Source organism: Nothobranchius furzeri, chromosome 16 (genome assembly GCF_043380555.1).
Source record: "Nothobranchius furzeri strain GRZ-AD chromosome 16, NfurGRZ-RIMD1, whole genome shotgun sequence".
NCBI classification, from domain to species: Eukaryota; Metazoa; Chordata; class Actinopteri; order Cyprinodontiformes; family Nothobranchiidae; genus Nothobranchius; species Nothobranchius furzeri.
In genome coordinates this window covers 49,290,540-49,306,340 of record NC_091756.1, presented here as the reverse complement: position 1 = coordinate 49,306,340, position 15,801 = coordinate 49,290,540, and the positions used below count along the sequence as shown (strand labels likewise).

At 44.4% G+C, this 15,801-nt stretch overlaps 3 protein-coding genes across 4 annotated transcripts in view; 2 read left to right on the top strand and 1 right to left on the bottom strand.

The window, feature by feature from the left end:
• Positions 1-8,463, top strand: part of LOC139063547 (uncharacterized) — a 10,685-nt gene extending 2,222 nt beyond the window's left edge. The window contains exons 1-2 of the mRNA XM_070545771.1: positions 1-219; positions 7,267-8,463. The exon at positions 1-219 is cut by the window's left edge and continues 2,222 nt beyond it. Of these exons, the coding sequence (XP_070401872.1) occupies positions 1-219; positions 7,267-7,278 (231 nt within the window). The 3' untranslated portion in view covers positions 7,279-8,463. The remainder of the gene's footprint in view (positions 220-7,266) is intronic.
• Positions 8,464-8,608: 145 nt separating this feature from the next.
• Positions 8,609-11,803, top strand: LOC139063548 (uncharacterized). Of its 2 annotated transcripts, XM_070545773.1 has the most exons (4): positions 8,609-9,568; positions 10,269-10,337; positions 10,368-10,466; positions 10,588-11,803. In XM_070545773.1, the coding sequence occupies exons 1-4, from the start codon at positions 9,139-9,141 to the stop codon at positions 10,851-10,853; spliced, it is 864 nt and encodes a 287-aa protein (XP_070401874.1). In that variant the 5' UTR covers positions 8,609-9,138; the 3' UTR covers positions 10,854-11,803. The 2 variants fall into 2 exon arrangements, with proteins under 2 accessions (XP_070401874.1, XP_070401873.1); XM_070545772.1 differs by having other exon boundaries at positions 10,269-10,466.
• Positions 11,179-15,305, bottom strand: LOC139063454 (uncharacterized). Its single transcript, XM_070545317.1, has 3 exons — positions 15,214-15,305; positions 14,744-14,825; positions 11,179-12,093 (listed from the first exon to the last, which is right to left on the bottom strand). The coding sequence occupies exons 1-3, from the start codon at positions 15,303-15,305 to the stop codon at positions 11,179-11,181; spliced, it is 1,089 nt and encodes a 362-aa protein (XP_070401418.1).
• Between the last annotated feature and the right edge of the window lie 496 nt (positions 15,306-15,801).

Genomic DNA, 15,801 nt, shown 5'->3' with positions numbered 1-15,801 from the left:
AATAGCTACAAGTTAAGAACAGACAGCACACAGTATTTGGAGAAAAGGATAATGGGGGAAGTTGGACCAGCCACATACCAGGTAAATGAAATGGTTGGTGTCAATCTTCTTTCCTCAACAGGAAGAAACCAGCTCCTAAATCTGATTGGAAAGAAGTGTACCATTACCTGCCTGCTGGATGGGGTGGAGACCAAGGCTCTGTGGGATACTGGATCACAAGTATGTCTTATGAGTGAAAAATGGAGAAAAAAAAAATATTCCCCATGTTGCTATCAAAAGCCTCGCTGAAATTATTGGGCCTAGAATATTAGATGGGAGGGCAGTGAACAAGACACCAATTCCTTTTAATGGGTGGGTTGAGGTCAAGTTCAAATTGCCATCTGCTAGTCACACACATCTTGAGCTCTTGGTGCCAGTTCTGATTGCTGAAGAGGATGGGGTGGGTGAAGAACCAATCATTGGGTTTAATGTAATAGAACACCTGTTAAACATTGGTGTAGACCCGCCACCCCTTATCACAGAGGCTGTCAGTGCAGCATTCTCCATTGAATGTAAAAAAGCAGAAGTACTTCTGAAAGTAATGGGAAATGCCAATGCTTTACAGAACACAGGCACGGTGAAAGCAAGTAGGGAGAACATCATTCCAGCTGGCCAGACAAAGATGGTAAAATGTGGTGCACGAGCAGGCCCACTCGCAGATCAGCAGGGAGTCCTGTTTGAACCCCTGTTACCATCACAACTCCCAGAGGGGTTAAGAGTCAAAGAAGGAATAGTGTGTCTTCAGCAGGGTCCCTGGTCCCGTCTCAAAATCCCAGTCAACAATGATACTGCCCATGACATTGTTTTACCCTCTAAAAGCATAATAGGGCAAGTCCAATTAGTTAAGACCATGTATGCCGCACAGACAGAGTCAGCCCAAATACCACAAAAAGACATGCCCACTCCCAGTTGTGAACCTGGGAATCCAACAGAATCAGAAAGGACGGGAAAGGGAGAGGAGACCCAAGGGGGAGTTGAAAATGATGGTAGCTGGGATCCACCCGTTCCCATTAGTCACCTGTCCCCAGCACAACAACAACTGGTGAAACGACTGCTAAGAGAGGAGTGTGCAGCGTTCTCCCGGGATGATTATGATGTTGGAACGATCCCGTCACTGGAGCTCAAAATCAGACTACAGGATCCAACACCTGTCACAAGGACATATGTATCGGTCCCCAGACCTCTCCACAATGAGGTGAAAGAATATCTGGAAGACTTGTTAAACAGAGGTTGGATAACAAAGTCCAAATCCAACTATTCAAGCCCTATAGTCTGTGTACGTAAAAGGGACGGTAGCCTCAGACTGTGCTGTGATTACAGAGAGTTAAATAAGAAGTCTCTTCCCGACCGTCATCCTATTCCCCGCATTCAAGACATACTGAACAGCCTGATGGGAAGTTCCTGGTTTTCTGTTCTGGACCAGGGAAAAGCCTATCACCAAGGGTTTCTGGAAGAATCAAGCCGTCCACTCACTGCATTTATTACGCCCTGGGGTCTCTATGAATGGGTCAGAATACCTTTTGGATTATCATCAGCACCAGCAGAGTTCCAGAGAGCCATGGAAGAGTGTCTGGCAGGACTGCGGGATGAGGTATGTTTGCCTGACCTGGATGACAATTTAGTGCACTCCAAAACATTTGAAGACCACTTAAAGCATCTGAGAAAGGTATTGCAGTGTTACCAGAAAACAGGAGTCAAGCTGACCCCAGGAAAATGTGACATTTTTAAGAATCAAGTAAGATTCCTTGGAAAACTGGTAACAAAAGATGGTTACACGATGGATCCTGCAGACACTTATCCGGTGCAGGCTTTGAGACAGAGAAATCCCTCCACGGTGGGAGAGCTAAGAAAATTAATGGGATTTGTTTCCTACTATCGCAGTTACATACCAAACTTCTCCCGCATTGCTAAGCCCCTTTACGATCTTCTCTCGGGAGGCCCTGAGGAAGGAGAGAAATACAAAAAGAAAAAAACAGGAGGATTGAAACAAAATAAGAAGAGTGGAGGACAGTTATCCTCATCTCAACCAATCAATTGGTCAGCAAAACATCAGGAGGTGCTCTGCCAGTTATTGGATTTTCTGTTAAAACCACCGATATTGGGATATCCAGATTTCGAACAGCCCTTTATCCTACACTGTGATGCTTCACAGGAGGGACTTGGTGCTGTACTTTACCAGAGGCAGCAGGACACATTGGCTGTGATAGCATATGGATCCAGGACACTGACTGCCCCAGAGAAAAACTACCACCTTCATTCGGGGAAACTGGAATTCCTGGCCTTGAAATGGGCCATATGTGAGAGGTTTAGGGATTACCTCTATTATGCCCCCCATTTACAGTTTACACAGACAACAACCCTCTTACATATGTGCTTTCCACTGCTAAACTGAATGCTACCACTCATCGATGGGTCGCTGAACTAGCTGATTTCCAGTTCTCTATAAAGTACCGACCCGGCAAAGTAAATGGAGATGCAGATGGTCTTTCTCGAATGTCGCTCAGTATGGAGGAGTACATGCAGACCTGCACACAGACGTTGCAACCCGAGGTGATGAACAGTGTTATCCAGGCAGTTGCTGCTCAGTGCCAGGATTCTGCACCCTGGCTTTGCCCAGCAGTGATTAACCAACTGATTACAGAAGAAGATAAGGCAGTGGCGACATCAGTAAGTCAGATCAGTAAAGAAGCGTTGAGACAGGCACAACAAGATGATCCGGTGATTGGTGAGGTATTGCAATGGGTAACTACAAAGGAAATGCCAAAAAGTTGGAGACACAAGGGTAGTGGGGGGATAACCGCTCTGATGAGACAAAAACACAGACTGTATGTGGATAAGGATGGACTACTTCATCGCAAGACAGCCAACTGTTCACAGCTTCTCCTCCCAAAGAAATATCATCCACTTATTTTTAAGGAACTCCATGAGGAGATGGGTCATCTTGGAGTCGAGAGAGTGTTAAACCTGATCAGGAACCGTTTCTATTGGCCTCATATGCAGGGTGATGTTGAACACTATGTCAACCGTGTCTGCAGTTGTTTGAAAAGGAAGCGGCCTAACAAACCACCTCGAGCTCCCCTCACCAACATCATCACTACATACCCTTTCGAGTTAGTCTCCATTGACTTCTTACATTTAGAGAAATGCAGTGGAGGGTATGAGTACATCCTGGTGGTGATGGACCATTTCACCAGGTTCGCCCAGGCTTACCCCTGCAGAAACAAAGCTGCCAAAACAGCAGCAGAAAAGATATTTGGGGATTTTGTGTTGAGGTTTGGTTTAGAGCTGAAACAACTAATCGATTTAATCGATTATAATCGATTATTAAAATAGTTAACAACTTTTTTAGTCATCGATTAGTTGTTTAATAATCATATTTTACCGCATAAAGTCTATTTTTACCACAATCTGACATCGGTTACAAGCTGTTAAATTTGCCGCCAGTGTGTGGCAGTAATGAGCCACTGATCTACCAGTGGAGCCGTAGAAGAAGAAATGAGCCAATGAGTGCCCTCGGTTTTCATGACGTATCACGTTACTGACGCTCATCTTGCTGTGAGAGATGGCGGAACAAGAGGAAATACGGAAGAAAATAGACGCGACAAAACTTTAGAGAAACCCCGGACAAAAACCTCACGAGTATGGGAGCACTTCAGTCTAGATGCCTTGAAAAGGCAAAATATGCAAAAACCATCTAGCATGGCACGGAAGCACGACGTCCCTAAGTGAACATTTGAGACGAAAACGTGGGGGCTGAGGAAGAGCACCGCGGTCAAGTGAGCCGTCATTTGGAAGAGCCAGCCCGGTAAGTAACAGAAAATAAACAAGCTGGACTTAGTGTTTTAGCTGAGTTCGTTATAGTGGATGTTAAACATGTTTTTTTGCCGCGTCAGTCTACGGTGTTCTACTTCTGATTGACTAGATGCAATCGTGAATCTCCTCCGTGTTGTGAATCATGCGCTTGCCAAATTTAGCACGTCTGTTTATAAGAATGTTCTAGTTAAGAGAAAAACGGCACAAACCCATAACTATGTTCCTCATTCAAAAAAGGACAACTCCGCGGTGAAAAATATACAGACGAGCTGTGTCCAGGTGAATATAACGCGGCATAGTTGTACGCTTTAAATTTTTAAATACAGGAGAAATTCAGAAAAAGTCATTTTTTTACTATTAAAAGGCTGTTTTACTATCTAACGCTGTAAAACGCCTCACAACACATTTTTATCATGTTTCTTAAACAGTATTACACAAAATAATCATTTTTCACATTTTTCTAGCTAATTTAAACACTCCCGACTCAAAGTAAAAACCTCATGAGCTTCTTACTTAGAGCTTTTTAATAGTAAAAAAATTAGACTTTTTTTCTGAATATCTCCTGTTGCGGGCTATTTTGTAGAACGTAACCCTCAAAATAAATGATCACTGTATATTGTTAATTAATTCAAATAATATAATATTGATTTAGTGTTGTAGTGTGTGTGCTGCTTTATTTTATATGTGTACTTATTTCAGTCTATTTGTGTTTCTTATGCAGAAAAAAAACAAGCAACGATGGACAACTACATGGGGAAAGAGACACTCACCCCCCAGCAATTCATACCACTTACAAACTCTATTCTAAACATGCTGGTAAAAGACATGAGGCCACTATCCATGGTGGAAGGAGCAGGCTTCCAGCTAATGCTAAAAAATTATTCTGGACTGATATTTTGCACTGTTTAGCTCATTTTATACTGCTGACTGTGTTCATGTGCAATAAAATAGATTGCAGTCAACTGCACAATTCTCTTATGTTTTTTTTTCTTAACTGAAATGCATCCATCACTTGTATAGGTTAAATAGCTAAACAATAACAAACCGATTAATCGATTAATCGAAAAAATAATCGACAGATTAATCGATTATGAAAATAATCGTTAGTTGCAGCCCTAGTTTGGTTTCCCCACAAGGCTTCATCATGATCAGGGGAGGGAGTTTGAAAATAAGCTATTTTCAACACTGGAGAAGTACAGCGGGGTCAGGGGGTCACGGACAACACCGTACCACCCTCAGGGAAATGGCCAGGTGGAGAGGTTCAATAGGACACTGCTGGCTATGCTGAGAAATCTGCCAGAGATTGAAAAAGCAGATTGGAAATCTTCTCTAGCAAAAGTGGTCCACGCATACAACTGCACCCGTAGTGAAGCCACTGGGTATGCTCCCTATTTCCTCTTGTTTGGTCGCCAACCCAGACTCCCTATTGACCTCATGTTCGGCCTCAGCGCGGGGGACCAGAGCTCATCCCACCAAGATTATGCAGGAAAATGGAGAGTCAGAATGAGTGAAGCTTATCAACTGGCATCCAGCACAGCCAGTAAGCAGGCAATGAGAGGGAAAGCTCTTTATGACCGAAAGATACATGGAGCAGAGCTGTATCCAGGATGCAGAGTACTGGTACGCAATCTGAATGAAAAAGGAGGACCAGGGAAGTTGAGAGCATTCTGGGAAGAGCAGGTGTACAGGTGCTGGCCAGTAAATTAGAATATCATCAAAAGGTTGAAAATATTTCAGTAATTCCATTCAAAACGTGAAACTTGTACATTATATTCATGCAATGCACACAGACCAATGTATTTCCAATGTTCATTACATTTAAATTTGATATTCATAAGTGACAACTAATGAAAACTCCAAATTTGGTATCTCAAAAAATTAGAATATTCTGAAAAGGCTGAATATAGAAGACACCTGCTGCCACTCTAATCAGCTGATTTACTCAAAACACCTGCAAAGGCCTTTAAAAGGTCCCTCAGTCTTGTTTTGAAGGCACCACAATCATGGGGAAGACTTCTGACTTAACAGCTGTCCAAAAGACAATCATTGACACCTTGCACAAGGAGGGCAAGACACAAAAGGTGATTGCTAAAGAAGCTGGCTGTTCGCAGAGCTCTGTGTCCAAGCACATTAACAGACAGGCGAAGGGACGGAAAAAATGTGGTAGAAAAAAGTGTACAAGCTCTAGGGATAACCGCACCCTGCAGAGAATTGTGACGACAAACCCATTCAAAAATGTGGGGGAGATCCACAAAGAGTGGACTGCAGCTGGAGTCAGCGCTTCAAGAACCACCACGAGGAGACTCATGAAAGACATGGGATTCAGGTGTCGCATTCCGTGTGTCAAGCCACTCTTGAACATGAAACAGCGCAAGAAGCGTCTCGCCTGGGCCAAGGACAAAAAGGACTGGACTGATGCTGAGTGGTCCAAAGTTATGTTTTCTGATGAAAGCAAGTTCTGCATTTCCTTTGGAAATCAAGGACCCAGAGTCTGGAGGAAGAGCGGAGAAGCACAGAATCCACGTTGCATGAGGTTCAGTGTAAAGTTTCCACCGTCAGTGATGGTGTGGGGTGCCATGTCATCTGCCGGTGTTGGCCCACTCTGTTTCCTGAGGTCCAGGGTCAATGCAGCCGTCTACCAGGAAGTTTTAGAGCACTTCATGCTTCCTGCTGCTGACCAACTTTATGGGGATGCAGACTTCACCTTTCAACAGGACTTGGCACCTGCACACAGTGCCAAAACCACCAGCACCTGGTTCAAGGACCATGGTATCCCTGTCCTTGATTGGCCAGCAAACTCGCCTGACCTTAACCCCATAGAAAATCTATGGGGTATTGTGAAGCGGAGGATGCAATACGCTAGACCCAACAATGCAGAGGAGCTGAAGACGACTATCAGAGCAACCTGGGCTCTCATAACACCTGAGCAGTGCCACAGACTGATCGAGTCCATGCCACGCCGCATTACTGCAGTTATTGAGGCAAAAGGAGCCCCGACTAAGTATTGAGTGCTATACATGCACATTCTTTTCATGTTCATTCTTTTCAGTTGGCCAACATTAGAGAAACAAACATTTTTTCATTGGCCTTTAGAATATTCTAATTTTCTGAAATACCAGATTTGATGTTTTCATTGGTTGTCACCTATACATATCAAAATTAAACGTAATAAACATCGGAAATACATTGGTCTGTGTGCATTGCATGAATATAATGTACAAGTTTCACGTTTTGAATGGAATTACTGAAATATTTTCAACCTTTTGATGATATTCTAATTTACTGGCCAGCACCTGTATGTTGTCAAAGAGAGGAAACATGACAGCCCAGTATATGAAATCCAACCAGAAAGCGGGAAGGGGCGAGTTAGGGTTATCCACAGAAACCTACTGCTGCCATGTGATTTCCTTTCAGCTGGAGACTTAGAAATTCCCACTCAACCAAAGAAAAAAAAGAAAAAAAGAAGAGACAACGAAACGCCTGGAGACAGTTCTGAGGATGAGGGAGATTGGGAAGCGATCATCAGCCCATGTCAGCAGAATCATGACATGGAGTCCAATCATCATACTGAGAGTCCGCTTAGAGCAGAGGCACCAGAGTTCTGCCCAAATGTTGGGGACATGCAAAGAAACTGGACTGAGGATGATGTTGGGACAGGATCACAACCAACGCTGGGAGGAGACGGACATGCATTACTGGATGGCAATGTCCAGTCAGGGACCGTGGAAAGCGAGGAGCTATCTTGCATTTCAAGCTCAAATGATGATGAAGATGCTGACACATCACTTTACAGGAGGTATCCTTTCAGAATAAGAAAACCTACATTAAGGTTTACTTACCATAAGTTAGGGCAGCCTGTTATGTCAAGTGAATGAGTTAAGAGAGCTTATAGAGAACATGTTTGATCAGCAAACTCAGTTCTCATGCAGTTTTGCTATTTTCCTGTCATGGGTTCAAATATTTTGCTACAGTTTTGTTTAGGATTCTGGTCAACAGGTTAGAGAATAGTGGTACTTGTGAGGTCAGTTTAAACATTTTCTTTAAGGTTGAGTATACTTCTATGTGAGTACCTTACTCTCAGAAGAGATTGCAGATATTGACGCTACAGGCGAATCAAGTGGTGGATAGTCATCGTGCACAATGACATCAACTGCGGAAATATGACATTAACGGGAGATATGTGTCATATTTTAAGACTGGATACAGCATGGCATCTCTTTCTACAAATGAACTCTGACTCCTGATTAGATGTACTCTGCATATATGTAAAGCATTTGAAGGATATGTGAACTGATTATTACACTGTGTTAGTGTTCGGTACTTGAATGTCGGGACGACATTACATTTTTGAGGGGAGAGTGTGAGAGAATAGAGATGACACCCCCCTCTCTTTCTTTAATTTATTTGACTTCATTCCATTTCACTGCTAACCTTTTAGAAGTTCATTATAGCTCGACTTCTCCCTGTGGACTGTTAATGAGTAAACGATGTAGTAACAACATTTCGCCACAAGGGGGCACAACGAACACAGTGTGTACTGCTGATCCAACGGTTCAACGGTTAATTCAGTGCTGCTTGACTGTTGGAGAAGACGCTGCTCATTGCGCTCTCGTCTGTGTTAACAGGTAAAACGGCACAAATAACACAATAACAGCAATGAAGGAGATTGAGTAGAAGTCCGGGGTTATGAGGGGAATGTTGGCCGTCTATCCCTGTATGTTTGTTTTGTAAAATGTTAGTGTTATATGGTAGCGTGAGTAAGCTAACAGCTAAGCTAACTTTTACCAGTTGTACCAGGACTTAGTGATGCTGCTATAAATGTTGTGTGCTTGAAAGGAGTGAGCTGTATCTGACTTGTTTTAAGGTAAAGCTAAGGATGTGAATGTTTATGTTAAGTGTTAAACGGTTCAACGGTAAATTCAGTGCTGCTTGACTGTTGGAGAAGACGCTGCTCATTGCGCTCTCGTCTATGTTAACAGCCAAAGATGGAATAAAACCCGCAACAAAACACACTGACTAATCATTCATGTGTGCAACAGATAGATATAAGCCTTTTCCACCGACCAAACTGGCATGGAATGGGAAGGATCGGGTCACTAAATATTCTGTTTCGATTGTTTAAACCAGTCCAGGAAACTACCCGAACCGGTCCAGTAGCGGGCCAGAGCGGGACCCCTTCAGTTGTGGGTCCAGAGATTTTTGGTCTGGGCGGAGCCAAAGCGTAAAAGGTCCAGAGTCCTCTGATTGGGGGAGAAATTACGTAACTACCCGCGACAATCCCAGGGGATGGAAAAAGAAGTGAGTCGAGTTCCAGTGTTTGTTTGGCTGTACTTCTTGTGTGTGAAAATGCCTGCAAGTAATAGCTTTTGGTCCAATGCGGAGCTTCAAACGTTCCTCACCATCATCGGAGATAGCAACATTCAGGCCGAGCTGGATGGGATGATAAGAAATGAGAAAGTCTTCAAAGAAGTTTCTCAGCGCATGGCAGCTGAAGGATTCCAGCGCACCTCCGAGCAGTGTCGTGCTAAGCTGAAAAAAATAAAAGCCCACTACAGAAAAGTTAAGGACAGCAACGGCCGTAGTGGGAATGGGCGAAGTACATGGAAGTGGTACGATGTGGTGGACGCTATTTATGGACACAGACCGTCAAACCGAGGCAGCGAAGGAGGCCTGGACTCAGCGACCAGTATCCTGGAGTCACTCATAAACCCTGTTGGTAAGCATTTCTTTTGTTGTCTTTTTAGCTCTGCAGGCCATTCATTGCAGCACCAAAAACACTGAATAATAGCAGCAGCTATTTAAGAAATGCTCTGCAAGTAAAGGATTTAGCCCCTCATGTTAACTAGCCTTAGCATCCCCTCGTGTTTATGCTAACCTTCATTTAGCATTCCCCCGTGTTTCTTAACACGCTGTTCGCGATATAAGCCTTTCATGTTTAGCATGTCCTTGTTGAGTACATGAGGCTGGAGCGGCGTTTGCCTTTCTTGTTAGCGTCTCATTGTTTAAAACATGGGAAATTCGGTTAGCCTTTCACGTTAGCATCTCAGTGTTGTTAGCATCTCATTGTTTTATACAGCTGAGCACGCACAGTGAGAAGAAGCGAGCTGATCTAATATTATAAATATCCCAAAAGTCGTGCCAGCAGTGTTTTTCGCCTAGAGTGGACTTTTAACAAGTATATATTTTTCGGATGAATAAGAATATAACATTAAATTGCAATTAATCTGTACGTCACTGGCGAATTACTGCCATCTAGTGGACACGTTCCAAATGACAAAATGGCCTTAAATCATAGCAGTTTTATTAAGTTTACTATATGCCTATATGCTCTTTTGCTGTAAAAATATTGTGCTTTTCTTACCGATTTATTTCGTGACCTTTTCTTACTGACTAATTTTTTGATCTGTGTTTTTCAGACACATCTGAAGCGGAAAACACTCCCTCTTCAGAGGAACCATCCACTTCCTCAAGTAGCACTCCAGGACCTTCTGTGCCACCATCACCTCTGTCCGTACCTTCTGTGCCACCATCGCCTCGGCCAGTTCCATCGCCACCACCATCACCTCTGTCCACTACCACTCGAGAGGAACATCTACCATGTCGTCGACGCACAGGTAGTGTCTGACCATTCTAAAAATTGCTTTGTGCATAAACAAAACTGACAAGTTCACTGGACAACTGACATTTTGATATCCATATAAACACAAATGTAATTGTCAATGTTGTTGTTTCCAGGTGACCGAAGACGGCGATTGGAAGCACGGACACAGGTGATATTTGATGAGTTGCAGATCGCAGATGGCAGGCAGATGGACAGAATGGAAGGCATAAGCCGGGAGCAGGTTAACTGGATGCAACAAGATGCAGCAGCAGCAAGACAACATGAATTACAGATCGCAGAGCGATATTTTGAACATTTGGGTGCCCTAAATGCTGTTCTTGGACTGGTCGCACAAAGAATGGGCAGCTCCTCTGACTTCCTGCCACCACCCAGGCAGTAAGGTGCTATGTATTTGTCCCATAATTTTTTTTATCCGTCTGTCCTTTTTATCAATAAATTTTCAAAGAAAAACAAGGTGTGCATGAATTGTCTTAAAAATTTTTGCTCGCAAATTTACGTTTACATAATAAATGTAGATTACATTACAGCCCACCTTAAATATATGTTAAAATGAAAAGGTGCAACAGTTCGTTAACAGTAAAATAGTGTACTTTATTAAGTTCTGAAAATAAAACAAACATTTCAGTTCAAACTACAGGCTTCGAACAGTTAAAAGTGTCAAAACAATAAACAAAGTAAATGGAAAGAAAAAACACAAACTGAGGTCAGCGGGTGAAGTGTCGCATCAGAGCTTCACGCACATCACTGCCCTCCTCTGCAACTTCCTGCATATTTGCAACCACTGGTTCATCAGCAGGTGCGTCACATTCTGTATATTCCTCCCCATGGCTCTCACAGATATTGTGAAGCACACAACAGGTCAGCACCATGTGTTTAAGAAGCTCTACATCACTGTCGTTTCTCTTCAGAAGACATCGCCACCTACCCTTTAGCCTCCCAAATGCATTTTCGACCACAACTCTGGCTCTGGACGTTTTCCTGTTGTACGCCTGTTGTTCAGCAGTGAGACGACCGTTGTCAGAAAATGGTTTTAGGAGCCAGTTCTGCAGAGGATAGGCAGAGTCCCCGAGCACATAAAAGCCTACATTTACTCCCTCAATGTTCTTGGTACTAGTTGGGTGCAGTTGTCCATGAGCAACCAAGTCCCAAAATGTGGACAATCGCAGCACACGGGCATCATGCAAGCTACCTGGCTGACCTGCATTAACATTCCAGAACATGCCTCTGCCATCCACAATGCCCTGGAGGATTATGGAATGCCAACCTTTCCTATTGAAGTAGTCTGTGTGGAATCCCTGTGGTGCGATTATTGGAATATGGGAACCATCGATGGCACCCACACACTGAGGAACCCCCCACCTGGTCTCAAAATAGTCAGCCATTTCCTGTAGCTTTTGCAGAGTTGGAAAAGCAATAACCTCGGCAAGCAAGAGTTTACAGACAGCCTTACAGAAGTCCTGCACACAGCGGCACACAGAGGTCGTGCTGACACCAAAAAGAAGCCCGATGCTCCTGTATTCACTGTTAGTTGCAAGCTTCCACAGTGCAATTGCAACTCTTTTCCTGAGTGGCACGCAGGCTCTGAAGTTGGTGTTCCTCTTCTGCATGGCTGGACGGAGCTTGGAACAAAGATATGAAAAGGTCTCTTCTGACATTCTGAAATGAGCTATCCAATCTGACGGAGTGAAGTTTGGCATGGTCACATCCCAGAAGGCGCTGGCACGGCTGAAGGCCCACACAGTTGGTTGCCGTCGCTGATTCAAAAGAGCCAACTAAAAAAAAACAGTCATAACACAGTAAAAGTAAAAAGAATAGTGCTGTGAAAAAGATTGAAACAGTATGGTTATAGACATAAAGTTCACATCAATAGAATTTGTTTAAGGTTAAAGTAACAGCTGTTCTTTATGGCACTACCAGTGACTGGTTATGTTTTGTTCACTTTATAAAATGCACAAATGTGGTATTGCTTGTAATTACCTATATAATTAATTATAATAATTTCAGTACAGCTGCACAACTTATCTATGACATGCCCAGGAAGTAGAGTGAAGGATTCAGGCCCTCCTGTTGACTAGCATCACCATGAGTGCAGAAGCTGTTTGAAACTTAGTTAGGTGTTGGCCTTTCATGTTTAGCATGTCTTAAATGACCAATATACAACCAAACCATTTGATTTTGGTGCTTTTTTTTTTGTTTTTGTTTTTTGATAGTTGCCCTACACACCCCTTCAGAGATTATAACGACATGTATTACAGCATTAGAAGTTACTTACCACCTGGCGCCTCCGTCTTTGTCTCAACAGTAGAAAGTTATGCCTCGTGTCCGATATTAATTTCAGAAAGCGTCGTCGCCTTTCAGCTGCCCTCCTCCTCGATGCGCACAGCATAGCTCTAAACGCTATCGTGATGTGGGTGTAAAGAATATACCAAACACCAAGAACAGAAAGAACGCGCTGGTGACTGGACTCCATTGTTGTTGTGTTTTGGCGCGATCTCGTCGCGCTGTGTGACGTATTACGCTACCCCGCCTAGTTACTGGAGCCTGGAATGTGATAGAAACGCTTGCCAGAAAACTTCTAGACCCATACCGGTACATACCGGTCCATAATACCCAGACCTGACCGTCCCAGACCAGGCGATGGAAAAGAGCTAATAAGATAGATAGATAGATAGATAGATAGATGATAGATAGATAGATGGATAGATGGATAGATGGATGGATGGATGGATGGATGGATGGATGGATGGATCATGTATTGTGCAAAAGTTCACTATTTCAATAATTCAACTTAAAAGGTAAAACTAATTTAAGAATTATAACTGTGATGATCATGGTTTACAGTTTATGAAAGCCTCACATTCTAAATCTTACACAATTAGAATATTGTGAAAAGGTTCAATATACACACTCTATTCAACTATTAAATCTAAAACACCTGAAAAGGGTTCCTGAGCCTTTAGATGGTCTCTCAGTCTAAGCTGAAGTACTGAAATGAATGGACTTTTGCACAACATTCAGGGTTTTTTTTAGTTTCATCTGTAGCTGACAACCATTTACAGCAAAACTCTCTTCGGATAGGGGTACCTCAAAGATGTGTTTTCAGTTCTTTACTTTTCATTCCACTTGTATATTGTATTTTGAATTTAGCACAAATCAGACTTTCTTTCTGCTTTCTTTTTTTCTTTTTTGTTTTTGTTTATTTGACAGGGACAGTGCATGGCATTCAGACATACCAGTATTAACTTTAAGCAAAATTTCATTTGTAGTCCCTGGGCAGGAAGAAATAAAAAACGTCGTCATCGTCTTCCTCCACTTATCCGGGTCCGGGTCACGGGGGCAGCATCGAGCTCCAGACCGTCCTCTCCCCGGCCTTCTCCAACAGCTCCTCCGGCAGGACCCCAAGGCGTTCCCGGACAAGATTGGAGATGTAACCTCTCCAACGTGTCCTGGGTCGACCCGGGGGACTCCTGCCGGCAGGACATGCCCGAAACACCTCTCGGGGAGGCATCCAGGAGGCATCCTGACCAGATGCCCGAGCCACCTCAACTGGCTCCTTTCGATCCAGAGGAGCAGCGGTTCTACTCTGAGTCCCTCCCGAATGTCCGAGCTCCTCACCCTATCTCTAAGGCTGAGCCCGGCCACCCTACGGAGGAAACTAATTTCGGCCGCTTGTATCCGCAATCTCGTTCTTTCGGTCATTACCCAAAGCTCATGACCATAGGTGAGGATTGGGACGTAGATCGACCAGTATATCGAGAGCCTGGCTTTCTGGCTCAGCTCCCTCTTCACCACAACAGATCGGCTCAGTGTCCACATCACTGCAGATGCTGAACCATTCCGCCTGTTGATCTCCTGATCCCTCTTACCCTCACTCGTGAACAAGACCCCGAGATACTTAAACTCCTCCACTTGAGGTAGGACCTCTCCCCCGACCCGGAGTTGGCAAGCCACCCTTTTCCAGTCGAGAACCATGGTCTCAGATTTGGAGGTGCTGATCCTCATCCCAGCCGCTTCACACTCGGCCGCGAACCTACCCAGCAAGAGCTGAAGGTCAGAGCTGGATGAAGCTAGGAGGACCACATCATCCGCAAAAAGCAGAGACGAGATTCTCCTGCCACCAAACTCGACACACTCCACACCACGGCTGCGCCTAGAAATTCTGTCCATAAAGGTAATGAACAGAACCGGTGACAAAGGGCAGCCCTGACGGAGTCCAACCCTCACGGGGAACAGGTCCGACTTACTACCGGCTATGCGGACCAAACTCACGCTACTCTGGTAAAGGGACTGAATGGTCCTTAACAGAAAGCCACCCACCCCATACCCCTGGAGCGTCCTCCACAGGGGGCCCCTGGGGACACAGTCATAAGCCTTCTCCAAATCCACAAAACACATGTGTATTGGTTGGGCAAACGTCCATGCCCCCTCCATCACCCTTGCAAGGGTATAGAGCTGGTCCACAGTTCCACGGCCAGAACGAAAACCACATTGCTCCTCCTCAATCTGAGATTCAACTATCGATCGGACCCTCCTCTCCAGTACCTTGGAGTAGACCTTTCCAGGGAGGCTGAGGAGTGTAATCCCCCCTATAGTTGGAACACACCCTCAGGTCACCCTTCTTAAAGATGGGGACCACCACCCCGGTCTGCCACTCCACAGGAACTGCCCCCGATGACCACGCAATGTTGCAGAGAAGTGTCAACCATGACAGCCCTACAACATCCATAGCCTTGAGATACCCAGGATGAACCTCATCCGCCCCCGGGGCTCCGCCGCTGTGTAGTTGTTTGACTACCTCAGCAACGTCTGCCCCCGAAATTGGACAGTCCATCCCCAGGTCTCCTGGCTCTGGTTCCTCCTCGGAATGCGCATAGGTGGGATTGAGGAGCTCCTCAAAGTATTCCTTCCACCGTCCGACTATAGCCCCAGTTGACCTCAGCACCTCCCCATCCCCACTGTAAACAGTGTGAGTGAGTTGCTTCCTTCCTCTCCTGAGGCGCCGGACAGTTTGCCAGAACCTCTTTGGAGCTGATCGATAGACTTTCTCCATGGCCTCACCAAACTCCTCCCACGCCCGATATTTTTGCCTCGGCAACTGCCACTGCTGCACCCCCCTTGGCTATAAATAAAATACAATACAATTAATCCAGCAGCACATATACTGTAATACATCATCATGTCAAACAGGCTTTCAGAGTTCTACACTGTTAAAAGTCACAATAAAAACACAACAAAAAATGTACAGTAATATAAAACTCAACAATACAGTGTTATACACAACACGTGAAAAGTTGGAATTAAAATATTTCACATCGCTGAGGTGGAAT

Excerpts from the sequence above, each read along its gene's own strand:
- LOC139063548 (XM_070545772.1), top strand. The coding sequence starts at position 9,139 with ATGGAAAAAGAAGTGAGTCGAGTTCCAGTGTTTGTTTGGCTGTACTTC. Across the intron at positions 9,569-10,268 it reads GTCACTCATAAACCCTGTTG|ACACATCTGAAGCGGAAAAC; the intron begins GTAAGCATTTCT and ends TGTGTTTTTCAG. Across the intron at positions 10,467-10,587 it reads ACCATGTCGTCGACGCACAG|GTGACCGAAGACGGCGATTG; the intron begins GTAGTGTCTGAC and ends TGTTGTTTCCAG.
- LOC139063454 (XM_070545317.1), bottom strand. The coding sequence starts at position 15,305 with ATGGACTGTCCAATTTCGGGGGCAGACGTTGCTGAGGTAGTCAAACAA. Across the intron at positions 14,826-15,213 it reads GCGGATGAGGTTCATCCTGG|GGGCCCCCTGTGGAGGACGC; the intron begins GTATCTCAAGGC and ends CTGTGTCCCCAG. Across the intron at positions 12,094-14,743 it reads AGTCCCTTTACCAGAGTAGC|CTCCGTCCAGCCATGCAGAA; the intron begins GTGAGTTTGGTC and ends CTTTGTTCCAAG.